Source organism: Cibotium barometz, chromosome 62, assembly GCF_041138505.1.
Source record: "Cibotium barometz isolate CiBa-2024 chromosome 62, ASM4113850v1, whole genome shotgun sequence".
Taxonomy (NCBI): Eukaryota; Viridiplantae; Streptophyta; class Polypodiopsida; order Cyatheales; family Cibotiaceae; genus Cibotium; species Cibotium barometz.
In genome coordinates this window covers 14,415,062-14,435,306 of record NC_141107.1, presented here as the reverse complement: position 1 = coordinate 14,435,306, position 20,245 = coordinate 14,415,062, and the positions used below count along the sequence as shown (strand labels likewise).

Below are 20,245 nucleotides of genomic sequence, written 5' to 3'. Positions count from 1 at the left end.
ATGTGCCTAGAAGCACCATTGTTAAGAGACCAAGTGTCAATGATAGTTACACTGAGACATGCATCTTGTTCAGGATTATAATTGCAAATAGCCATAAGTGAGGTCTTAATGGACAATGACATTAAAGCAGAGTCCTCTTTCTTTGAAATCTGATTGCTAGGGTGGAGAGGTAGAACAATTGGATTCCTTCTTCTTCTTTTCTTTGTTTTAAAGTTTAAGTCAATTTTTAATTACATGGTTGGGCTTCTTACAATACTAGTAAGTAACCTTCTTTGGCTTACTGGAATCATCCTTAGTCTTAGAAGTTTTGTTTAAATTGGTCCTCCAATGAAATTTCTTGCCTTTATCCTTGACTACTAGATCTTGATCACTCTTGAACTCTCAAAGACATTATTTTTGGTATGTTCCTCCTCCACCAACAAACTTACAAGATCTTGATAGGTAAGAGGGGTTGCATTGCCTCTCAAAGAAATATGGAGGGGAGTATTACAACCTAGATAAAATTTAGGCAAAGAGTTAAGGGTGATATTTATCATGTCCTTTTCAAGAATGACTTTATCAATATTGAGAAGTTGCTATCTCAAGTCCTGTAATTTTGTTAAATGTTCATTCACGGACCCCTTTTCTTGCATATTTTTATCATCAAGTTGCCTGTTGAGATAGGCAATCCTTGCATCAATTTTAGCCTATTGATACATAGTTTCTAAGCAAGCATGGATGTTCTACAAGAGCAAATGTGCAGAATAATAGACCTTGAATGCCAAAGCTTCTTGAGCATTATATAAATCCCATCTTCTTTTATCAGTAGTAATTTAAGGAACTTATTATTAGATGTGTTAGCCTTGACTGTCCTGAGGAGCAGCAGGAGTAATTGTGCTAGGGTGAGGGTCACCCACAAACATGACCCATAAACCCTTTACAATTAGGACATTTCTATCCATAAAAACTCTATAGAGAGTAATTTAACCCATCTAATTTATCCTCTTTAGAAAGAATACCAAACAAATCATGTATAGAGTTGTTAGCCATACCTGACTGCTGCCTGTTGGAGAATTTGAGAAGGAAAGATGCTAAAATAAAGATTAACTTGATGTTAGTGACTACTGTTGAACTCTCTAAAAAGTTGCTAAAAATTATCAGTTGAATCGATTGGAGTCTCCGATCAAATGATTAGAGATGAAGAATTGGACAATTGGAGATGAAGAATCAGACAATTGGAGATGAAGAATCAGACAATTGGAGATGAAGAATCACCGATTGGACTCGTGGAGGAATCGTTGTGATTGGACTCTTGGATTGTCGATCAAAGAAGATGAAATTGGACGATTACAAAAATGGACGATTGGAGAGCTATGATCGGGTGATTCTTGAGGGTGGAATCGGATGATCCTTGAAAGCAGAGTAAGGTAATTCAAAAAGTCGAATCAAATTGGGTGATCCAAGAAGTAGAATCAATCGATCCCAAAAAGTAGAATTGGATGATCCCAAAAAAAGAATCGATCGATGTAGAATCACCAGAGAAAGTGGAATAATTGGGAAGAGTGGAATTGATGGAGTATGATCGGTAGAGTTGGATTGCTAGAAAACCCAAAATTGTTAACGATTCTAGAAAGTGGATCAAGCCAAAGAGTAGAATTAGTTAATCCAAGAAATCAATGATTCAAGAGTTAAATCGACCGATTGCAAAAACCTATAAATAATTTGAGATGAAAAGGATCCAAGAATCGCATGATTCTATCTGCCACATGTCAACATCTAGTGGTGGTGGAGAGAGAGAGAGAGAGAGAGAGCTTGAATACCACTGTTGGAAGCTTCAACTTGAATTAAAATAACTGATATAGGAACCAATTAAAATAAGCTATTGAAAGCTTGAACACAAGCTATGGAAACTTGCACATAGTATGGAGAAAATAAAAAAGTAAGCTATTGGATCTCGAAGAATGAAGAGGTGAACTCACACACACATAGTGCTCAATGATAAGAACACAAGGGTGTAGAGTGTGTGAGAGAATGGCAAGCGCAAAGGAGAGAGATGAAAGCTCTCTACAAGTACAAAGAGAAAGTACAAACGAGCAAGCAAACCTAAACTATAAATGAGGTTTCTTGTACATTAGCTAACCTTAAGGTGCCCGTTCACATTTGGATTACCATGGGGAAAATTGAGTGGTACAGAAGTGCCACATAAGTGTATAAACTCATGGTGAAGTACTACCATGTATCTAACCTAAATGAGAGAAGCAAGGTTAGAATCATAGATCACATTTACTTCCAATAGTAGAGGGAATAAATCTTGAAAGTGAACCTTAGAACTTGGAAAACTTTCTTTCATATACAGAGATGCCCCAGTGGAGATTGTGCAGAAGTATGTGTATCTAGGAGTCACTTTTATAGGCCCTTTGTATGTTTACTTCCAATAATATAGGGAATAAAGCTTGAAAGTGAACCTTAGAACTTGAAAACCCATCCCATGAGTAGAGGAATTATTACTAAGAATTTGAAATGATTACTATATCAACTACAATCAACATTTGCCAAACGTGATAAGGTGTGGAAAGAAAAATAGAAGAGACAAAGTCAACCATGCTCTTTTTCCTAAGTCAAAAAACCCAAAAAAAAATATGGCTACCATGGATAAACTACCTCTAAATCTTGGAACACATTTTTCATGGCAAGGAAATCTCTTCCTTATACATGTTGAGTTTAGAAATGCTCGTGAATCCTATTAACATATGTAAATAAAAGAGGAGCAAGGATTCCAATCTCCCAACCAATATCTAAAGAGTGCTATGGCATAACAAAGGGAGTGATTGTGAATAATGTCATTTCAATGGGATCTTACTAACACTAGCTCAATTACATTAAAGGTGTCAATGTGCACAATTAATTCTATCAATATTAATATGAGAGATAACGCTCAAATATGTTAAAGGGATCAATGTGCGCAATTCATTCTATCAATATGAGAGATTAAGCTTAAATAGTTCTCTATTCTACCAAACCAAATGACCCAACCAAATGGCCACAAAAGGAAGAATTGATTGACTCTAGAAAAAGGTTTTCTCACTAAGCCAAGCAAAGATTAAAAAAACTAATTCAAAGATGAGCTTGAGAGAAAATCAAAAATTCAAGAAGCAAAGAATGCTAAAGAAGAAGAAGATCTTTGGCAAGTGGGCCAAATACTTCAAATCTTCCAAGATTGGAGATTTATTTGTTCATTTTGAAAAAGTAAAAAAAAAGTGGTGGCAAAGGATCACATACTTTGTACAATGGCACCGCTAAGGTCAAAAAAGGAAACCTCATTGGGTTTAAGAAAAAATACAAAGCCACTTAACATCACGAAAGACCTTACATTTGATGAGGATAAATACTTGGCTGTCTTGTTAAAATAGTTTATAGATTTTTTTGCATGGAAATACAAGAAGGGAGGCTAAATACTTGAATGTCTTGCTAAAATAGTTTATAGTTTTTTTGCATGGAAATACACAGACAAGAAGGGAGTTCGTGGTGAAATAATGCACCATCCCTGTCATGGATGGTGCAAGGCTAGTCAAACACAAACCCCATGAATCTTAAATAGTTTTTTTGCATGGAAATACACATACAAGAAGGGAGTTTGTGGTGAAATAATGCACCATCCCTATCGTGGATGGTGCAAGGCTAGTCAAACACAAACCCCATGAATCTTAAATACTGATCCTCACAAAATGGTTAAATAAGAGCTTCAGAATCTAGATTCAAAATCTCATTGATATATGATTCATATATAAAATTTAGCATATTGAATGGGTTTCACCCATAGTGGTCTTTCCAAAAGAGATCACTATGGGTTTCACCCATAGTGATCTTCCCAAAAGAGAACAAACAAGTTTGCATGAGTGTAAAACTCAAGAAGGTGAACATGGCCAAATTAAGAGATCGCATAGAGGGAGAGAGTCACAAGAAGAGACAAGCCTACAACATTTTGGATGGATTCTTAGGCTATGACCAATCATTGATATATATGGCCAACCCAATGGGGATTTTGGCATACAAAGTCATGCCATTTGGTTACACAGATGGGGAGTTAAAGCTGAAAATGTTATGCCATTTGGTTTGACAAATAACCCAATGAATGGGGAGTTTAAGTTTACAAAATCATGCCATTTAGTTTGACAATGGAAATTTTGTGCATATAAAGTCTTAGGCTACACAATGGGGAGTTTGTGCATATAAACAAAGGCCACATTTATAAAGGATAATATGTAGTGCATAGAAGGAATGCTTTGGGAACAAAGTCTTGCCATTTAGCTTTGCCATGTGCCCCACCCACATTTTAAAGAATAAAAGTCTTGCCATTTAGCTTTACCATGTGCCCCACCCACATTTTCAATGCATACAAGGAATAATAATTATATATGCATGCAAGGAAAGTCTTTGGGAATTTCTTGGAGTATTCATGAATGATTTGTGTGTTAATTGCATGTGAAATAAGCATTTAGATTATCAACTTAATTGATAAATGAGAGAGTGTATTGACTCCATTTTGTAACATAGAAGGAGCTAGTATAGATTGCAGAGGACTATTGTTTAAAGCCTTCACCAAGTAAATTGGGAAAACAACTCCATGTATATAAGGCAATTTTACAAAGAGAAACACATACTCCGCTTTTTTACTCAAGCTTGTAAGCTCTTCTACTTTCTTGCATTCTCTTTCTTGCTTTGGATCTATATGCAAGCTCAATAGTGGTGGAAAGATTGTATGCATGTAAAGGGAAGCTAGTTTTGTGGTATAGGATCTTCTTCTCTTCATGGAGTATCCATATTAGCATAGGCTAGAGATTATCTCTTCATGTATAAGCTTGTATGCATGTCCTCTCGTACTATTGCATGCTTTCACTCTTCCCTAACTCCTCTATGTGATAGTTTAGTATATCCTCAGACTCTTTTTAAACAAGATCTCATTATCTATTGGAAAATCTTAATAGTGAGCTGCACACACTTATTACTTAATTGTCTTGCAACTTAAGTGAGTAGTGTGAGCATGAATAGAAACTCCTCGAGGCATACTACCATAGAGTGAACCATGACATAGTCTGGTCACAAACCCTGGTATGCCGAGCAACAAGGTCTACTTAGGTACGCTAAAATTTTGGCAATCCTGTAACTCTTGAAAAATCAGGAGTTCCTTTTGAGATCTAGAGTGTCGCATGCCCAACACGCACTCTCGGGTTAGGTCATCAAGTCCACTAAAATCCCCCTTGTCAACTCATTGATATAGTCATGGGAAACCAATTTTTAGTTTTGTGCCTCCCTATAGCCCCCCTCTACCCTTACCTTCACTCACGCGACCAATGCAAAACTAGCCAGATTTGAACCCTTGGCGAGTGTGTTGGGACATGTGAATGTCAAATTGCTTCAAAGGAACCAGTGCAAAGGATAGCGTGACGACCATGTGTGGCACTTCTTGGCCATGTGCAGAAGGCAGAGGGTTTGACAAGGAGGATGCCTAAAAACATTAACATGAACATGAGCATGAATGTGAATTGATGATGTAGTGTGAAAATGAACATAAAGTGATGATAAATCTTGAATATGAACATGAAGTGATGGTTTGGCATGAACATGAAGTGATAATGTTGCGCGCGCGCGTGTGTGTGTGTGTGAAATGGAAGGGTCACATCAAGCTATTTATAGAGAATCACTTTTGTATATACTCTTCTCTATTCTTCTTCCATAAGGGCCTTGCCTTCTCATTGTGAGTGTGAAATAATGGAATTAATATGTGAGCTTGAATACTCACAACAATCATAGAACACGCAATTCCAAGAGAGCATTTCATAATAGAATGTAGAAAAAGCATCCACAAGAGGGGAAGAGAAGAGCTCACAAAGCAAGAATGAGCATGTAAAGCCCCTTAGAATGTAGAGAAATGAGCTAAGTTAAGGGCTCTTCACACATGTCCTTAGCCCCTAATTAACATATATACCTTAGTTTATTCTCCTTTTTTTTTCTTTGTTACCTAATACATCAAGTATTAGCCTAGGCATATAATAGGGCATACCCTAGTGCCACCAAGGCCTTTTCATATTATAATTATACATATATGATCTGAGCCCTTGGTGGCACTAGGGTATGCCCTATTATGTGCCTATACATGCAATAGGGCAATAGAGTATACCCTATTATCGTGTTACCTAATACATAAGGCAACAAATATAAATGAGCATCTATAGCTATATATATATAGTAAAGTTTTGTATATTATAGTTGTATATACTATAGTGAATTAGATATATCTATAGTTATAAGGCTACAAAGACATATAATACAATTATACATCATTTTAGAAAGAAAATATGCCAATAAGCACGCCCAACGTTTTTTAATTTATTTAATCATTATTATTTAATTAACTGTTACTTTAGGTTGGCAATAGTGTAAAGTTCAACTAAGGTTAAATATACATGTGGCATGCGTCGTTTTTCCTCCAAAAACACGTGGCATGCATGTTGATCGAGTCAGAACACGTGTCTGTGATGTTTAACCTGTTTTTTTGCATGTAAACGCTCGTCTGTGATGTACCGCCTTCTCCCACCTTCTTGTTACCTGCATTTTGCATGTTGTTACCTACGCTTCTCCCCCATTCTCCACCTTCCGTTGTTCTGGAAGGTCCTGGTTACCGATAGGTGCATACGTTGCTGCTATTCTCAGTATGGTATGGTTCCTCATGCTATAACCTGCATTTTGCAAGCATGGCATGTCGTGGATGCTTCGTACGCAAGCGACCCTTCTCCCACCTTCCCTAGATTCACGGCGAGACAGGTGCATATATCGATGTATATTCATGATACGTGTTGCCTGCGTTTTGCATGGTGTTACCTACGCTTCCCGACAGGTGCATATGTTGCCACTATTCTCAGTATGGTATGGTTCCTACTATTCTCAGTTGCTATAACCATGTGATACCTTCGCTTCTCCCCCGTTCTCCCACCTTCTGTCATTCTGGAAGCTCCTAGTTACCAACAGGTGCATATGTTGCCGCTATTCTCAGTATGGTATGGTTCCTGCTATTCTCAATATGCTATGACCATGTGAAGACGCTATTCGTGTCTGTGCATGATTGGTGTAGTCTAGTATTTAACAACCTGTTCTGTCTGCTGTGTCTCTCAATATTCCGCCATGCCTCCAAAATGAAAGCCTTTTGATGATATTAGTAATATCATGACGGTAGATCACCGTACATCTCCGTTAGCTTTTAGTCGTAGTCAACAAGCTGGCCCATCTAATTATGCGCTTGTTTGTGATGAAGGGGTACCGTCCTCCTCCACTGTACCCCTGTGCTTTTCTTGGAATAATCACCCCTCCCGAAGGTCTGCATACTGTGCGTAGCCTTCACGCAGTGAAGAGCAAAGCACGATCAACCGGTTGGGTGTGTTTATTTCATTTTATTAAATACAATATTCTTTTTCATGGTAATCTTTGATTATAGAAAATCGCACGTTCTGTGTGTTGATTGTAAAAAACAGTTATAATAAATAGAATGAAAAAGTTACTTTTTCATTTTATTAAATATAATATACTTCTTCATGGTTCCCTTTTTTTGGAAATTATTTTGATTACTTTTTACTTTAATGCCGCATTGTGCAAACGTATTATGATTATTTACTTTTTATAAATAATCACTGAGGCGTTAAATTTTGGACGTTCGGCGTGTTTATTTTAATAAACAGTTGTAATACGATATGGTTCTCTTTTTTTAACGTTGGGCGTGCTTATTTTGAATCCACACAACGCCCAATATTTTTAACATTTATTTGCTTTACAATATTTGCATGATAACGTTGTTGCTCAAAAAACATAGGGCGTGCTAATACATATATGGATTTACTTTTCTTAATATTTTTTTTAAAATGATACCTTAAAAGAAACGAGTTTCCCTGTCTAGAAGTAATAGTGTGTTTTTTATAAATTCTTAATCTTTTTTTTAAAAGATGAGGCATATTGAAAGAATTATTCGATATATATCTTTACAAGCAATTTACATTAAAAATTTGAAATAATAATCACTGTAATCAACAAATAATAATCATTGTAAGATACTGTAACAAAATAATGATAAGCAATTTAGGCAATTGGTTCAATAAACAAATGCAAATTTAAACTTTTCTGATGTTTATTTGGATCACACAATATATTTTCTTGATATATTGTGTGATTCAAATAAACATCACAAAAGTTTAAAGAAAATACACTATTGCAAACATTGGGCGTGCTTATTTTCTTGATATATTTGCTTAAAGAAAATTGGGCACGCAGAAAGAAAATTATTAGATTTTTAAAATAGATTTATAGTTGGGATTTTTATTCTATTATATTTTGTATCTTTTTTTGAAGGTTCAAGCAAACAAGATGATAAAGGAAAAAAACCGATACAGAATGAGAGAAATGCAGATTGTGAACCTTCGGTGCACAAAATCCCGTCTTTCCCGCAAGAAAAAAAAACCAGACTCTTTGAAGTATCTGTAACGATTGCTATAGGGAGCAGAGATATCAACCTATCCTCCTAGGAACCCTTACAGGAATTTATGAGAATGGAGTGTTTAAAAGGTCTTTTTTGCCTTAGAGAAAGGAGGAACATTAAATCATTTGCACTTTCAAATGGTGGCTAGTTTAATGGCATTGTCTCTCATAAGCATAGGGAAAACAATAAAAAGATATTTAGGGTGGGATATGTTTAAACCTGAGGGAGCTCTTGTCATGTGTAGAGGCCTTAGACAGGTTAAGATGCATACCCTAGAAGGAATGGTGGGTTATTGCATGAAAGATTTGCATAAACCACACTTTAGATTTTTCTCGCACAATATATTTGCAAAAGAGATTACTAGAGGAAGACAGCTTTATGCATTATATGGGCAGGCAAACTTGAAGAATAAAGTGTGCTTATCACTTGCCAATCTTTTTGAAAGAGCATACGTCTACATGGATAATTATGTGGCTAATAAAATAGGTGCATCTTTGCAAAACACTCTTCTGAAAATGATTCGTACTGGAAAGTACTACTCGTCAGCCTCTTGGATAATTCCAAAAATAGGGTCGGGTATGACAAAAAAAGGGCTACAGAAGAGCAATCTGGAAAGTGATGAAACTACTACAATTGACTCAATGCATAGATATAGAAGAGATCTTCTTTGTCGACACTCCTCCTGCTAGGTACTTCGAGCCTATGAATGCAAGACACAATGGAGATTACGAAGAAGAGGACAATGCCGATGCTGATGATATTCAAGACAACAATACACAGCCGGGAACCAAATCAAACCCAATGTTATTGATGATGATCAACAACCACAATCACCATATGAGTATAGTACGTCTTATTTATCTGTATGGGAGAGAGCGTACAAATTCAAAAAAGCTATTGTAGAAGGTGATGAATTTGTGCCTCTCTCTCCAGAAATCTGCAAGTATGTTGGCTTGACAGAAGAAGCAGCCTGTTTTGTGTAGTGTAAAGCTTTTCTTTACACCCTTTGTTGGTTTGATAGAGGAGATAACCTTTTTGGCTTCGTTAGATATTATTTTCCCACCTCTATGTAATTACAGCTGTTTTTTTCTTCGACGTTTTGCAATCAAACATGTACACTTTTTAGAATTTCAACAGTTATGTTCTTGTTTATTTTCTTTTTATATGTCCCAGACTTTATAGTAACTTTTTTGGGTTAAGAAAATCCATGTACTGCGACTTGAATTTATGAAATATTGACTTTTTTATTTTCTTTGGATTAAAAATATTTGAAATTATTCCGTAGATTTCACTTGTTTGAAAAAAATATACATCAACAAAAAAGTAAATTAATAGCATAGAGTGAGTATACATTTGGCATATAAAAGTTTTTACAAGTTTTATTTTATTTTATTTTGGTTTTTTGCAGGCAAAAAATGCCTCTTTGGAGTGGGAAGCGCAGGCTCGTTGCGATCACGAGCTCTTCCAGAAAAGCCTGGGAGCTCAAGACCAGGCTTCCCTCCTGCTAGGCAAGCTCCAATGGGCCCAATCCACCCTCTTGCAGCGCGCCCAAACCATCCTCCGCCTCAAGCACCTCGCCGGAGCTCTCTGCTCATGGCGTCGCTACTGCAACCTCTGCAGGAGAAAGCAGGTACCCTTCTCCCTAAACCCTCTACTATTTAAACAAAAACTATTTGTTTTGGCAAGAAAGAAAAAAACTGTTGATGATCAGAACCCCTATGAAGGCTACCCTTCAAAGGTGGCACAAGAAGGGCATTCAAAAATTTACGCGTCAAAAGAACTTTGGAAACGTAGATTTTATTTGATCCCTTCACATGAATTTTTGGTGTCACCCTTGAATTCGAGGGCTGATCAGAACCATTGGTTGCAAGCATCAACCTTGAAGGGTGACCCTGTATGGTCGTCGGGAGTCCATTCCCTTTCAGGACATGGTGAGCGCTCAGTCAAGGGGAAGCTGTTTTTTCTGAAAGAGAATGGCTGACTGGCTCCTGTTTTGTCACCGTCCCGACTCCCCAGAAGAGGTGGGCAGCTGACATTCTGACAAGCTAGCACTGCAGAAATGGATTTCGAGTCTGACAGTCTGATAATTCAGCACTGCAGGAACGGATTCAGCATTGTTGGAACGGATTCTGAGACAACGTGTTTGAATCTGCCGCGTCTGCTGTGGAAGAAGAGAGGTCAATTGAACGGTCTTCAATGAAGGTGGGATTGAAAAGTGAGATCCAAGAAAAGATCCTCCCATAAATAAAGAAAAGTACACCTGAGAAAACAGATAACATTTGTTTAACGAGTTAAAAGTCTCAAAAGGAGGGAGGATTTCCTCCATTCTCAGAGGGAGGTTAAACGTAGGGGTGGGAGAATAGCCATTGGGGCCTGTAATGCCAACTGATACCACCCTCACCTCTAGATAGGAAAGCTTCGCTGCTCAATGTGTAGAAAGCTGCTCTTCCTTTTTGCATGCCAATGGAGCTACTCTGGTGGTGTTCCCATTGGCCACAGGGGTCTAGATGGAGTCAGTCCACGTGGATCAGACTGAATTGGCGGGAGGAGTAGCAGACCCCTACCACAGCGCACCCTTCAGATCTGCCATGCAACTAGGCTGCTAATGGTAGTAGCCCACCGAGGCACGTAGCTGGCCACCCTCTGTGATATCATCTGCTTGTGTCATTGTCCTCATATTGGACGATGGGGATGGCCTCCATTGTCTAGGCAACAGCACCCCAGGTGATGAAGTGGTTGCTGTAGCAAATGTAGATGAAGAGGTGCAAGATCCTCATCCAAACCTGCTGTACTGCCCACAGGGTAATCCATAAGACAGTGCCACTGGAACTCCCATGGTATGGCACATTGGCGTCAGCCCATTGGCCCATACTGGCCAGCCATGCCCCTGCTTCAAGAGCTCGATGAGCTGTGAGTCATAGGAAATAAGAAATCTGGCGTGGGTGGAAGCTACTCCAGAGGCATAGTTGCCACATGTTTCAAAAACGTTTTGTAGAAATGCACCAAGTCACGATTGGCTGGGCATGCTGTTGGCCAGACCTGGAGGGCCAGGTCGGCCAGCCCTTATGGCCAGGACAGCCAGTCTTTATTGTCTCTCTCTCTCTCTCTCTCTCTCTCTCTCAGGAATAGCTCATCAGCTCCAGATCTAGGACATGCTCCACCACCATCGAGCTACCTTTCCATGTGACATAGCTGAGGGAGACCTCTCGGCCATACTCTCGTCAGCCCCATGCTTGACATTTTGGAGAGTGGTATACCATCTACTCGGAGTTGAGGTTGCTCCCATGTTTTTATGTTCTCAGTATTCCATGACGAGTTTCCATGGACAGTTTTTTATCACCCCAGTGAGATAGCTATATTTATGTTTTCATTCTGTTTTATTTTCCATTCCATGATGAGATATGCCATGGACATTATTGTATCACTTTGGTCTCATAGGCCCATTGGGTCTTTAGTAGACGCTTAATATATCTTTATTTCTTTCTTTCTCTCTCTCTCTTGCATGCTTACTTCCGCTACATTATGCAAATCGTCAGGAACCAAGGTGCTGAATATTCATTATCCGAAGTAGAATCCTGTCTGTAAGCTTCCACATGTTACAATGTGCATGTTCAAATACATAGCCTCCTCACTAATATATTGCAAAAGTTGTACGTATGGTAAACTTTAGGCAAGAACAAGTATGTAAACAGTGTCAAATTGGGTGGGCAATCTAACAGCTCTCCTACTGGACAGTCACATAGTGTGTAAAGCCCTTGAGGTTTATTGTCTTATTGTATCATAGCTTTTTATTCCTCCGAACTTTCTCTTCAATCTTTGTAAGCTATAGTCAAAGCCTCAAGGTTTGTAGGTCAACCATTGGTAAATTTCAAGTTCTGTCAGATGCTGTGTCATTTGCTAGTAGCTAAAATAGTGTGTTTTTATTTTATAATTAAACTAATTTGGTGCAATCCATGTTAGCTTTGATTCCATTGCTTTCTTATCTTAGAAATCCTTCCTAACCTGTAAACACCTTAGACAAAATCCATAGTAGCCTGTAGGCAATGTGCATACAGTTTCTATGACCACAAACTTATGCTCTCTGTTTCAACTATGAGAAAATAGCAAAATGCAACAGTATTCGATGTAGGCAAGGATCTTTCTTCGCTTGCTAGGCTGTTACCCATGATAAGCCATGGTGGGACTTTGGTAAGCCTAAGCACCTCATGTGACTTGTAGATTGCTGGTGGTGGCTTTTGAACTTGTCCCTCTTACTGGACACAAACTTGTCTGCTGAAACTGCCATAATCTTTCTTGAAGTGGTGTTCAGCTGCTTCTTTGTGAAGCCACCCCTAACACCATGCTAAACCACATGGACATCTATAAACAATTGTGCTTTCTTCATGTCAATCAAGGCCCTTTTTGTCTTTTGAGTACATAAATGTATGCATTAAACTCTTGTTTCTTCTGATATGCTGCAAGAATTTATGATAATACAAAATGTAGGGTTATTTGGTGATACTGTTCAAGCTTGGTACATTCTAGTGAGTGTCTCATAACACAAAGAATGTTGAAATTTGAATTGCTGGATTTTGGTGTTTGATAACTAAAAAATGGTAGGTGCTTCGGAAAGCCGAGTGTATCTGGAATCGTGTGATACTGGCCAAATGGTATGGAATCTTACAAGGTTCCCTTCTGGCAGTAAGAGCAAAGAAGCAGCTAGTGCAAAGATGTTTGATGCAGAGGAAGAAAAGGTTACTGTTTCAAAGTCTTTGTTGGTGGAAAAATTGGAGTGGAGGGGAAAAGGCAAGTCGGATGGTGTCCAAGATAGTTGTGAGAATACGAGTTCAAGGAATGCTAAGAAAGCTGAGCAGCCTTTGGAAGATGGCTTGTTGCAATATTTTATATTGCAAGAGCCAAAAGAAGAAAGCAAATATGGTGTGGTCAAGCCGTTGGTTACAGAAGGCTTGGAATCGATGGTTCTATCTTGCACAAGCTACTGCAAATTACAGGGATGTGGCTGAGCAGCTCTACACCAAGAAAAGAATACACACATTTTTCACTAGGTGGAAACATTACACTATAAAGAGAGTTGAGAAGTCTACACATTTGTTTGCCAGCAATAGGCAGAGAGCAACCATATTGATTGACCTGTCCTTCAAATGCTGGTTTGATTTGGCCAAACAGAAGCTCATGGTAGCTGAAAGATGGTCAGGGTTTACTCATCGTACCGTTCACAAGCTCAAAAGAAAGTTTTTTCATCTTTGGTTTCAAGTGACCATGAGAAACAAAGAAAAAAGGGATTTTAGATTGTTCTTCACATTGAAGAAGGAGAGGCATGTGAAAGAAGTGGTACTTTCTCACTTAGCAGCTCAAAGACTACAGAAAAATCTGCTCAGCAAGTTCATATCATGCCAATCGTTGAGGAGAAGGTAATGAATTTACATAATTGTTTTGTGCCCATCTTTTTAAGGTTCAAATTAATAAATAAATTTGAAGCCTTCTTCAGATTAAAAAAGAAGAAGATATTTTTGCTGTTGCTTGGAGGGTTTGGCTGTAAAGGTAGGGGTCTGTTTTTCACGTAGAAGTAAGTATGTGCCTCTGGTTGGTGTGCAGATTGTCTGCCTTCAATGGGTGGTTGTGGCAAGTCCTTCACAAGCGACGGTGCAGATTGTGGACATGGTCAAGAGAAAAACGCGCAGACATTCAAAGTTCAAAAAAGGTGTTCTTTGCCTGGTTGTTGTATCATGAGATGACCAGGTAAACTAGATTTTGATTTTTTCCAAGCTATTGCTTTAGTGGTAGTGTTATAAACTTGGTTTATGAGAACTTAGGACCTTACAAATGCATGCGTACACCTTTTTGTCCGTCTGTTTATGGGCCCATTGGTTCATGTTCCATTATCAAAGAAATCCTGGAACATCATGCTGCTGGTTGCATGAGCAATTATCTACGCAGTCTCCTTATGTGATAGGCTTAAAGGTTTGTTGCTTTAGCTTGGTTAGTGATGCTTACCCTTGGCCCAGAGTTTCTTGTTCTGTGGGTCTCATGCTCAACCTCCTGTCAAGAAAGTCTCGGCCAAATAGGTGTATGTCCACAGTGGCACACCTTGAAAGGCCAAGTACTGTTTGTGAGATCACTGGCAAACATGATCACCTCTGTTCATCAACATGACTTTTGAAATATAACTCTCACATTTGTTGAGCAGAGAGCTTGTAGACCACAGCCTACAGTTCTCGTGTTGAACCCATATCTTTGGCATCTATTTTTACTTTTGTCACGACTCCAAAACACATCAGTAGATTCCCAGTTACACTAGTCTTATCTTCCAATCCAATGTTAGGTATGCCTCCTATGTGGTCAGCCTACTTGACTGGTCAGCTGCCCCACAATATTCAACTGTTGCTGCTTCTGCCTACGTCACCCACCTACCTGCTATGCTTGTTATGGGTTTAACAAGTGCAAGGTTGCCTAGCAGATCTAGTCCCAATAGTCTTCCCTACAATACATAAGTCGATGAAAAAGCCAATTTAGTGCCCATGTTATCAAAGAGAGCCCTCCAAATAACAAAAACAGCCCCATGGCGTGATAAATGAAGTCTTCTTCTGATCTTGAGGAGCAATTTTGAGCTGGAAATAGCCAGAGAAACCATCGCATACACTGTACCGCTCATGGCCGGCCACTGAATCCAAGATTTGATCAATGAAAGGAAGAGGGTATGGGTCCTTCTTAGTGGCTGCATTCAAGGGCTTAAAATCCACACAAATCCTCCACCTTCCATCCTTTTTTGGGGTAACCACCACTGGGCTTACCCATTCAGTGGTCTCCACTGGGCATATGAACCCTGCCGTCAATAGCTTATCTACCTCTTCCCGCAAGGCTTCCATTTGCTTTCGACCCATCCTTCTTATCCTTTGCCGCACTGGCTTAGCACCTTCTTTTAGCTCTATACGCATTTCTTCTCCTTTGAACCCTCTGATCTCTTCATATGAAGTAATGAACAAATCAGGAAAACTAGCCACATGTGCAAATATTTCTCCTTCTCCACAGCTGAGAGGTCTCCACTAATCATTTTTATCATCAACTCCTGCTTCTTTGACACTCCACCTTGGGTTGCATCAGCCCTTCAAAATTACTTCATAAGGCCCTTCACCTTCATCTTCAACCTCGTTTGCAAATGCAACTAAACCAAACTCATGGAGTTCTTTGTCCATCAGAAGAAATGCAACATCAACCTCTTCATCGTTACTGGTAGAACTGTCACTGTCCACCTCAAACACTGTGGGAGAGTCTTCATCACTAGACTCATCCTCATCTTCATGAACTTCCCCCAATGGTTCTCTTGTGTCCATATCATATAGCTTCTTGGCACCTGTCTTTCCACAGAGGCTAATGGTACCATGCCTCCAATCTTGAACCGCTCCCACTGCACGTAACCATGGTCTGCCTAATATAATAGGATATGCTCCCAACCCAGCCGGCATCACATGAAAATCAACCACTGCCTTCACATCATATGCTTCCACTTCTAAGTTCTTTACAACACCCAAACACTTCACCTTCTGATGGTTTGCCAACCTGATTCGAAAGCCTGACACCCCAGCTACTATAGACCCATCTTCTCAACGCATGAATGTGTTATGACGCATATTTGGGCCCCGCCATCAACATAACCTTCTCCCAAATTCTTCCTTCTGTGCCACACATCCACTACTGGACAAATATCTGGTAGCTCATCCATCGACAACACCTTCATTGAACCTCTCTTTGGCTCTTCCTTTATTGGGCTAACCATTCTCTTCCACTGTCGCTTTAGCTTAGGCACCATCTCTATGAGCTGCCCAAAAGTAACATCTGCTTTTCTGCCTGTCAGATCCTCCTTCAAACTATAGCTTAATTGCCCATCCCCTAGTGGAAAATCTGAAACATGAAACTTGCGACGAGCCCTTTTTTTCCTCTTGGCCTTGACATCCTCGCCTTCATGGCTCTTTCCCTTCTTCCTACTAGGACTTGCACCATTTCTTCCTTCTTTATCCTCTGTGGTCCTCTTCCCAATAGGCATCACTTATGTATCCTCCAGCATTGCTGCCTTCTCCAAGGTGACCACACTTAACACTTTTGTCTTTCCTTTGTCCTCCTTGGTCAGTCCACTGGGTCGTGCCTCTCCCTTAATCTCAATGCCATAATCATTTGACCTGTTCGGCAACTGTGCAGGCAATGGATACATGTCTCTACCCATTCTTGGTGGTTTATCACATTGTGGGCTGATGTGGCCAAGCTCTCCACAGCTATATCATGTGGGCATCTGCCTCCAGACCCTACCATTGCTCTGTCCAACACCATTCTTTGGTTGTCCTTCACCTCCTGGTGGCTGATTTGCAAACCTCATACGGCCTCGATTATTTCCCACATTACCTAGCATGTTTAGGCTGAGATTCTTCATTAAATCGACCACTTGCCTCATGTCTTGCCTTAGCTCATCATCTTGCGCTGCAGGAGTGACCATTGCTGGCACAACTTGAGTAGCGACTGGAACCACATTTGCAGGATGAACCTCTTCTGGAACCCGATTTTGCATGGAATCCATTTGCTTCATCTCTGACACCCCAGGTAGTGAGCTCACTCCCAACTGAGTTAATCTTTTCAACTTCCACTCCTTGTTCCTTGCCACCTCTAATGCATCCTCATATGTTCTCGGCTTCTTCAACTCTACCCTCCAACGCAGGTTTTCTTTGAGGCCGGCCAAGAACCTGTCCTTCTTCATCATATCTGGCGGGGCCCCTTCTGGCTGCAAGGCTTGACACAAGCTCTCCCATAACAAAGAAAACTTCTTGATATAATCATCAATGGGCTCTGCTTCTCTTTGTCTCAATCCCTGGATTTCATGGCAGACTTTGTCTGGATCTTCCACCTTCACAAACTGTGTTGCTAAAGCCTATCTGAGATTATCCCATGTTAACGGCATAGGTGGATCAACCCTCTGCAATCCTTCCTCATGACCCCTAGACCAGTTCCGTGCATCACCCTTCAAACAGATTTGCAAGAGGCATAACATTTGAGCGGGTGTCTGAACATGGTTGCTTATGCACGCAACCTCCACATTCTCCAAGAACTCTTCCACATTCTCATCACTTCTTCCATGAAATTCCGGATAAGGGAAAGCCATTGCTACCCAAATTTCTACGCTTTGAAAACCCCCTCTAACACAGGTGCGAGAAAACCAAAACTCTCTACTGACTCAATCCCCAGAAAACTCCGATGTAGCTCAAGCTTTAGAAGAGGATGAACACATGCACATCAAATGAGTTTTCGTAGTTAATCATCGGAATCACAACGGGCAAAGGAGATTCCATTATCTCTCTTAGTCCTTCTGGCCCAAACATAAAGACCATGCGCTGCTGGGAAAAAATCTTCCTGTCCACATGAACATTTATCTGGATTCTTTGTGTAAAATGGAAAGGAGTAAATTGAGGTCCGTTGTGATTACTCATTGAAAGCAAACCATGCAGCTCCCAAGAAGGCACAACTCGCTAATTATCCTCTGATTCTGCTAGAATTTTGGCAGCATAACGGCAGTATAAGGCCATAATAACCAAAAAACCAGCCAAGTAAAGGGAAGCAAATATCAATACCAAACTGTCACAAAGGCTAATGCATCAACATAGCACTGTCCCTGCAAATCTGTCTATCACTGAGACCTCATGTTCATACATCAATCGATGGAGAGGGGGTGCTTGAGGGATCGCTCCAGTACCTAATCCACCAGTGGGTCCTATGCCATGCTCGGTACCCACCAGCTTCACAAAACCTCACGACCCTCACAATGGCTGCAATTTCTGATAATAGAATACATATCCACACTATGTGTACATATGGGCATCCACAAAGCCAGAGGAGTCAACGCTCCACGTACGACTGGCCAAGTCCAAAAACCACATAGCATCAAGCCTACAGAACCACCTGTAACATAGGCCCAAGTAGCAATTGGGTACCTGCACCTGTAGGTTTACCTGTAACCTGTAATCTGCAACCTGAAGGTACTTGGAGGCGTTCCTCAGTGGGGGCACCAAAAGAGATGTGGGGCGGAAAAGTAGAACACCGAATATGCCTCTATACTCACTCTACCCACACACTCTTTGAATCACACACACACAAGGGGCACCATGATCACTTACACACAACCCGGCAAGAAGAACAATACTCACCGACTTGAGCGAATATGAAGGAAGTACACTAGACGCCTCTCGCAGACGGCGCACACACACACACACACACACACACACACATAAATCCACAAATGGGGGCAAGATATCCTTTAATAGCTCTGCAATTCTTGCAATACACTCTACCCAAATGGAATTAATAGATCATGTACAATGGTTTCTTTACACTAGAAGAGCCATCGCGGAGAGGCGGAGTGCACACACACAAATTCGAAGGACCTGTTAACAGCAAGAAAAGGAGTCATTTCTGGACATAAAGGATTGCACCATTGCGTCGGGAACGGCCAAAAACCCCCCGCTACACTATCGGAGCGCTCAAATCCGACCTCAGATGAGCGAATTAGAAGCAATTTAAGCTCCAAAAATGACCATTTTGCTGTAGCGACTTCCTCTCCTCCAAAGACCAGCAACTCTCCCCCCTTTTCCTGCAGCATTCACACTCTTTTAAGTGTCCAAACTCCCCTTTTCATCCTTGGGCACCCTTGGGCTTTCGTTTAAACCAAAACGGACGCCTGATGAGCCAAAAACGATCCGCATCATGTCGGCAGTCTTTTTGTGTCATCCCGCACGCCTGTCAATCGTCTTTTTTTTGCATTATTTCTCCACTTTTATCATTAGTAGACCTGCAACCGCGTGACATGGTACCCCTAGGTACACGTATGATGTCACCACCTCCACCTGGCGTCCTGCGAGAGTGAATGTCAGCTGACTCCTGCCCTGTCTCGATGTATGAAAGACCATAACTGTAAAGCTTTTATAGCTTTATTAACATGATTAAGACTTAATTAATAAACATAAGACAAATGCTGCAAGAAAGATTGAGTTGTTTGCATTGAGACAGGAGCCTTTCTTAAATAGAGGCCGAAAGGGTACAAGTGAAGAGACACATCCCTGGGAAGGGGTGTGGCTCTTGAGTCAACGGTTAGGTCCTTTGGACTTAGGGGTGTGTCTTTTAATGAATAGACATGTCCTTTGATAGTGACCCATGTGTAAGGGTGTGACCCTTCACTCACAGGTGTCCTTTCAGTTAATAAGAGATTAAGGAGTAATTAAGGAGAGTTTAAGAGAGTTAGTCACAATCGTGACATTCCCTCCCACTTAAAATAAGACTCCGGCTAAGAAGAGATGGTTGTCTTTGAAAGAATTTCCGAAGAAGTTCTGGATATTCCTGTAAGTCTTCATCACTTTGCCAAGTAGAGTCGGAATCATCAAGATCTCTCCATTTAACCAAAAATTCTGTAGTGAGTTTATGTCGTGTTTCTTTCTGTCCGACATCAAGAATTATCTCTGGAATCAAGAGTATGTGTTCATCTTCGATTTCTGGAACATATTTCAAATGATCTAAAACTGGAAAATCACCGTCCACAAACTTCTTGAGCCAAGAAATGTGGAAAGTTGGATGAATTCTACCCCAAGAAGGTGGTAACTCCAACTTATAATTGAGAGATGAGTTCTTCTTAATAATATGAAAGGGTCCATAATATCTTGGGCGAAGCTTTGGGAAACTGATTTCACTGTCTTGTATCGATGAGGGGCAATATAT

At 40.2% G+C, this 20,245-nt stretch overlaps 1 protein-coding gene across 1 annotated transcript in view; it reads left to right on the top strand.

The window, feature by feature from the left end:
• The window catches only part of LOC147604165 (uncharacterized), a 125,945-nt gene that overhangs the window by 29,678 nt on the left and 76,022 nt on the right, over positions 1–20,245 (top strand). The window contains exons 5-8 of the mRNA XM_086795298.1: positions 8,374–8,444; positions 9,909–10,130; positions 13,100–13,911; positions 14,096–14,239. Coding sequence (XP_086651424.1) covers positions 8,374–8,444; positions 9,909–10,130; positions 13,100–13,911; positions 14,096–14,239 — 1,249 coding nt within the window. The remainder of the gene's footprint in view (positions 1–8,373; positions 8,445–9,908; positions 10,131–13,099; positions 13,912–14,095; positions 14,240–20,245) is intronic.